Source organism: Mchenga conophoros, linkage group LG18 (assembly GCF_057382185.1).
Source record: "Mchenga conophoros isolate Kocher_MC1m ecotype Shallow Benthic linkage group LG18, M_conophoros_male_GT1.1, whole genome shotgun sequence".
In the NCBI taxonomy this organism is placed as follows: domain Eukaryota; kingdom Metazoa; phylum Chordata; class Actinopteri; order Cichliformes; family Cichlidae; genus Mchenga; species Mchenga conophoros.
Genome location: NC_140543.1, coordinates 19,066,876 through 19,073,890, shown reverse-complemented (window position 1 = coordinate 19,073,890; position 7,015 = coordinate 19,066,876). Strand labels below are relative to the sequence as shown.

The 7,015-nt window shown below is 40.6% G+C and overlaps 1 protein-coding gene across 2 annotated transcripts; it reads right to left on the bottom strand.

The window, feature by feature from the left end:
• Positions 1-498: 498 nt before the first annotated feature.
• kdsr (3-ketodihydrosphingosine reductase) lies at positions 499-6,798 on the bottom strand. Of its 2 annotated transcripts, none has more exons than XM_085255360.1 (10): positions 6,287-6,798; positions 5,557-5,646; positions 5,243-5,299; positions 4,961-5,026; positions 4,792-4,887; positions 3,821-4,012; positions 3,201-3,284; positions 2,954-3,037; positions 2,739-2,840; positions 499-2,653 (listed from the first exon to the last, which is right to left on the bottom strand). In XM_085255360.1, the coding sequence occupies exons 1-10, from the start codon at positions 6,473-6,475 to the stop codon at positions 2,534-2,536; spliced, it is 1,080 nt and encodes a 359-aa protein (XP_085111486.1). In that variant the 5' UTR covers positions 6,476-6,798; the 3' UTR covers positions 499-2,533. The 2 variants fall into 2 exon arrangements, with proteins under 2 accessions (XP_085111486.1, XP_085111487.1); XM_085255361.1 differs by lacking the exon at positions 6,287-6,798 and adding an exon at positions 5,884-6,266.
• Between the last annotated feature and the right edge of the window lie 217 nt (positions 6,799-7,015).

Here is a 7,015-nt window from a genome sequence, read left to right as displayed (position 1 = left end):
AAGAAAACAGAAAAAAGCATGAAACCAAAGAGTGCAGTATGACTTTCATGTTCAAGACTTTTAAATCCATTGAGCATCCGATAATGACACCATTAAACGAGGGAAACTAGCGTGACTCTTACAGAACTTAAATCTTTACTGTATGTTTAAACATATTGTTAGCAGAGGCTTCATTTGCATAGCTTAAAGTTGTGTTAGTGAAAACAAAACTGCTTTTACATGAGCTACATGTTCTATCCATCAATGTGTTGCTACCTCAAGGTAAAAAAAAGAAAAAAGAAAAACCTTCTTAAAGCAATAAATGTACATTTATGGAAAGCTCTCAAGTGCGGGACAGTACGCCTTTAACCAATATCAAATGAGAACATCATCAAACATGAGTCATCCATTCTCAATTTCATGTCTTGGATTTCAGTAAGGCTTCTTTTGTCATAGAAACACTAGAAATTGACCAAACACACACACATACACACAAACCCAAACCCCTCCCCCCCCCCCCAAACAGTTGGCATTTCACACCAAATAAGTCACCAAAAAAAAAAAAAAAATATCACCCGGTAAACCAATCATCCACTAACGTATGAAGTCACATTGTTCTGCGGACGGGTCCACTCTCTCATAACGTTCGCTTCATCAGTAGTCACGTCTTAAGGCTGTAGAATGGGCCGCATGCTGCTCTCCAGCTTTTATAAACTAACACTAAGATCAAAAGAGCAGCGACATCAAAATAAACCACAAATAAATGTGCTGCGATCTCAAGAAATTGTCTTAACACATTTTGGCATTCAAATATTGGTGTATTTAAAAAATAATGTTCCTATGTTCTGATTTGTATCGCTTTGTTATAAAGTACATTCTCTCCGACTGGACCAAAGGAAGACTTGCGAGAGTCAACATTGTATTTTCTTCTTCCTTTTGCATTCAAAACAATAAGAAAGTCAGATGGTAACTAAGACTTGACAGAAATCAGAAGGGAATCTATATTTTGTAATCTAGAGAGCTTTGAAGTCCCAGCAGTGCACGACAGCGTCAGTGCATGTAAAAAACAAAAAAACAACAACAACAACAACAACAACAACAACAACAAAAAGAGCATCGTAGAGATGAGGGCTAACACTTCCACTCTTGTTCCTCCAAAAGTTTGGCCATTATATAAGATGACTCACCAGCGCCCTCACTAGATGTACAGAGACACAACCCGAACCAGCGAGTCCCGCCCATCTCTGAGTTACACCAACCTGACAGATTATGCATCTTCACTGGGGATGGCTGAGAATGTGCACTGACACAAAAAACTGCAAGTAAAAAATGATACGCTTCATGCTTCCTTTAGCAACTTATTAGTGTTTTTTTTTTTTAAATTAAACTGACAAGTGCATGAGTGAAACTTAAATTTATGTGCTGGTTTATTTGTTTGTGTATCCCCTCCCACTCTAATCTTACGACTTCATGGCTTCAACCCATAGTACCTGCTTTACTTTCTTCACTTAGCTGGAATGACGAGGAAAACGTTTTTGCTGTCTTTATTCCCGAGACAAAAACTTCGAATGGCTTTACTCTTTCCGGAGGTGGTCGGCTCAGTCACAGCAAACACACTTGCACATCCCACGGTTTTCAGCGACAACGCTGCACGTAACGTTTTGGAATAGTATCACTATTATTAATAATAATGATAATATGTGGAGATTATTTTATGAAATATAGATTTAAAAAAATTAAAGACAAACATAAGCTCTCTCCTGCCCTTTGATATCATGGAAGAGTACTGTCGTATAATGTATGACCTCAGTTCACACACAAACACAAACAAAAATATCCCGCAGCATAAACAAAACACTGTGAGTCACGACCGCTTTTAAACACAGAGGTTATTCAGTCAAAAAAAGAGCGAGAGAGAGGAAAAAAAAAGGGAAGGATCTTTGCCGGCAAAGACCTGAAGTATGGAAAAGGTGGGAAAGAAAGGGCTTATATAGTGAAAACTGTAAAAACTCTCTAAAAGATGGAAATCTCTGATACATGCGGCACAACATGACGAAAAAGAGAGTAACAACTATTCTGTTTTCGCTATAGCCTCTGGTGGGGAAAAAAAATAAAAAATTCAGGCCATATTTGGCACAACCGGTTAGACGGGCTGTTGCTTTTCTTCTCTGTGGGAACCAAAAAAAAAAAAAAAAAACTGAAGAAGGGAAGCCTAGATACTGGAAATCAGGATGTGGGATTTTTAGTCACCCCTCTTTCCTCTAAAGTAAGGCTGCTTCCAAAAGAAGCAGGTGGACACATTAAACTGAAGTCACCAGGGGAAAAAAATACATCTAAATGGCTATCAAGTCTGTGGAGTAGACACGTAAACATCTGCCACTTTCTTCCATTCCATCTGCTAAAGTTGACATCAGAAATGCTGACATGGCCTTTTGTTTTTTAACCCCACCCCCACCTACGGTTGTGCACTTGTACAGCTGGAGGAAGGGACTGGCTGGGAGGGCAGTGGGTAGAGGGTTGGGGGCATCGGGGTGAGGTGAAGGTAAGGCTGCTGTTACTCCCTCTTATTGGCCGCTTTTGACTGCTCCCTTTGAATCATGCAGCGGCGCACGATGCTGTCAAAGCTCCCCAGGTAAAAAAGTGCGATGGTCCGAAACAATCCCATGGTGACGATCTGTGCGGGAATTTCAAAATAAAAGGTTAGGCTTAAATTTGCAGATCTGCTGAGGAGCAATTTCCTATCATGTACAGGGCTGTACCTGCTGGAGACCCTCTGTGATGGAGGTGACGGGTGACATTCCACAGGTGAGCGCTGATAGCATGTAACCATCTGGACCAACAGAGCTGTTGAAGTTCCCCTGCTGTGAGATGAACGAAAAACAAGCAGATACATTTGCCAAAGGAAAAACAAACAAAATACAGAGCACACATCTCATTTTTAAACTGGGCGCTGAATGTGATCCGAGCTTCTTACCACTGCGTCCCGGACAATGATTTTGGCCACTTGGTCTGGTTGACAAACTCCAGAGGTTTCAGAGATTAACTTGGTCTCCAGAGGCTGGGAGAGGAAAGCGGAGAAAGAGAGAGAGGGGTGGGGGTAAGACCGCAAGCATTTAAGCAGCAGTCTAAAATGTGAAAATAAAGGGAAAACACCTCCAAGAAAATTTACATAAAGAAACAGGAAGTAAGAAAAGTAAGTATTTCTCTGTACTGTTGCATACCTTTGTCTTGTTCTCCTCAGCCAGTCCTGGAGTGTCAGTGTCAGGGGGGTATGCCACAGTCACGTAGATATTGTAGGGCTTTATCTGCAGAAGGAAAACAGAGCAATAACTGCCTTAGCAATTCCACTACTGAGACCATGACAACTAACTACATACGTTAACATTTCAACAGCTCTTTGACAAGCAATAAAAGTTAGCCTGAATGCTACCTATATGTAGAAAAAGTATAATCATTACAGCACTGACTCTAGTGAAATGTCCCTTATCATCATCTTCACTCAAGCTGCAGACACACTGCAAGTGTGTGAATGGGTGGATGACTGGTTGTGTAAAGCGCTTTGGGGTCCTTAGGGACTAGTAAAAGCGCTATACAAATACAGGCTTGTTGCATATGAAGGCTGGGTGCTTGTGGACACTCCAGGCTCTGGCTGCTTAGATGAACCTCTAATGTCAGATCAAATGTCATTCTCTTTGGTAGTTACTTCAGTTGAAGGAAATTGAGAAAAGTTTATCTTCAGTCCTGCCTACTTCTGGTCGTGCAATGTCATTCATATTCTATGCTAAGGAATGCTAAGAATTGCTTCAAGCGTGTTTGTAGGCAATTTTTGCAAAACACATACCTCCATCTGCAGCGACTCTGCAAGGCCTCGCAGGGCAAACTTAGATGGGGAGTAGGCAGTGTAACCAAACAGACCAATCTGGCCCGCCTGGGAGGAAACGAACATGATGCGGCCCATTCTTCGCTCCTTCATGGTGGTTATGACAGCTCGTGTTGGGTAAACGCTGCCCAGGTAGTTCACTTCCATCAATTTCTGGAAACGAAGGCTACATTAATACTACATTAAACTATAACCAGTGTCCATGGTACATTACATAATTGTAGGCAGCTTCAGTCACTTTAAAACCTGAGCAGTTCAAAGTCTCTTGATTCACAGCAGGCCAAAGGCCATAAATTTAGCCACTTCTTCAGAAATTCTGACAGTAATGTGATTTCTTACCAAGTCACAAATCAAACCTTTTCTAATAAGAACATAATGTATGACACTCATTTCAAAAGACCCAATTCCTGCTTTGGTGCACATGTATTATGTCGACAGCCAATAATTTTAAGTAATTTTAAAGAAATTAATGCTCTCGATCAAACCTATTAAATTCGCGGCAGGTTTTTCCATTCATATAAGAAGGAATTGTGAAGCTTCCCAAAGAATATAATGGCCTTCCCCCTCAGGTTATAAAAATCTATTTAATCATTTATTTATGGAGGATTTAATTTGCTCATTCATAAAATACATTTATGATTAGCAAATGCCCAGAAGTAATGGAAAAATACACTGAACAGTCCACATGTGTTTCACCTAACCAAAAGCCTATTATAATCAAGGAAAAACCGATTCTCATGTGTGATTCAATTTGGAAAAAACAAAACAAAACAAAAAACACACCCCTGCAACACAGCTTTATTATTCTGATCTTTCACCCGGTTGTAATTATCAGCAATGAATAACTGTATACTTCTAAACAGTTTTTAGCACTACTATGAGAAGCTTAAAGTCCTTGGAACTTAAAGAATCCAATGACTGCAGGTACTTACTTTAAAACGATCTACCTCCACTTCCTCAAACTTTCCAGAAACTGAAGTTCCAGCGCAGTTCACAAGCATATCAACGGGACCTAGCTTTTCTTGAGCCTGCACGACAGGAAAAAGTCACTGCTGTACTTCTTAATTATTAAAGCTATGTTCCATTAGAGGGTAACACTACCTGTTTTATCACGTTTTCCACTTGACTGTAATCACTGGAAACATCAACTGAGATGCAGAGCACCACCTAAATAAGGAAACCAAGATTTTAATAATGCAAAATGCAATCACTTTTCACAGCCTACATATGCGGCATTTTTAATGATTTATCTTTACTTTAATCATTTCTCTAAGCCTACACATCTGGAAAATGTGTGCAGGAAAGATTATGCATGTAGAATATACTTTTAATGAGTTCTTTAATAAAAGGCATCTTTTATTGAAATACATACTGAACCCATACCTGCTTGTCATTGATGGCAAATTTCTCCACTTCCTTCTTTGCCTGAAGCAACTTCTCCTACAGGAAAAAAAAAATGCATGTTTACTGTTATACACACAAAAGCTTGCAAATATCATTATGAATGTCATGAACTCCACAACTAAATGAAAACATGTAATAATGCGGGTCAACTCACGTGCACTTTTGCATGTGAGTGACATGGAACAAGTTCACCTTTAGAGTTTGACTGTGTGACATCAGATGCGCTCAGACAACAAACAGCCTGTTGACGAGGCTACACTCCAAGGTAGGATCTGCTAAATGTTTGTGCTTACCTCGTCTCGCGCCACCAAAGTGATGAACGCTCCTTGCTTATAGCACTCAATAGCAATGCATTTCCCAATCCCACTGGAGCCTCCTGTCACCTAAATCAAAGTTCAAACAAAAGGGTAAATGATAATGCAACTCAGACTGGGGCACAGGTTAACCTGGAAATGTTAATTATGTTTCTCAAAAGGTAATGCAGCTTTAATAAAGTTAATCGTTTAAAAAGTCATTTTTCCTACTGTTTTAGCATTATTGCATAATAAAATTATCCTAACCCCACAATGTTGTCTCTGAGAGTTTACTAGGTACATCAAGGTAAAGCAAACAATATTTACCTTTAGTGGCCTGCCTGCGAAGTTTATCATTAACCAAGCTGAATTACCTGAAGTTAGTGGTTACTGCACTGGTTTTATTTCAGTGGATTATACTTTATCCAAGTATAAAACAGGTTGTGAAGTAAGATTGAAGCATTAATTAAAGCAATATTCCTTAGCTCATATGTGGGCGTGTCACGACAGACACCTGACTTTCGCAATAAACTCAGCTACTATTAAAATAAACGATGAAAAAGAAAAAAGAAAGTTACGACTTCTTGTTGTCCTTAGGCTAAGTGCGAATACGCCACCTAACGTAAATATAAAGCTATGGCTAACCTTAAACTCAGCTAGGCTAACTTAAAACTGCAGTTATGAGTAGCCGTTAGCGACCGTTACCAGCCAGCTAAACCGTAACACTTACCACGACGTGGGCCCCGTTCAATTTCAGAGGCTTGGGACTAATGAGGGGCGATATCATATATAACAGCAACACAAAAGCAACGATGAAGGCAGCGACAACAAGCAGCATGATGAACGGAAGAAGGAGCCACCAGGAATTGATAAAAAGCCAATCTGTTATCGCTGAGCTGAACCCTTCTTCAGAGGACATGGGTGAAATCTGGCAATCGTTAGCTTGTTTGCTAACTAGCAGGCCAGCTTCTGGGGGTCCGATAAGAGAGCTACGAGGTAGGCGGCGGTGCTGAAAGAGGGGGGCGGCGAAATGCAAACCCCGGAGGAGTTTTTTTTTTTCCCCCCAGAGCTCGGTAGCAGGTCACAGACGTGTAACAACCAGGTTAGAGTGCAGCGGTGAATCTCGGCTCCCCCGTGACAAAGCGCAGTCTACATGAACCAAAACAAATCGAAGTGTTAGCGGACGCCGAACTGTGCTACGTGGTACTTGTAGTTCTAAAGCATGCACTTGCTCTCTGGAACCTGCAACGTTGGCTCATCGGGCTTGAACAGCAATTCCCATAATGCAACGCACCACCACTTTTATTCGTAGTATCCGTTTGAGCAATAGCTACACACCCAAATGAACTTGCAGTTTTTTTGACACACGCAGCTTTACATTCATCAGGTAGGCTGACTCTGTGACTTTTTTAAAACTACATTTCTACCTTAAATTACTGGCAACAGCACAGTTGATTCA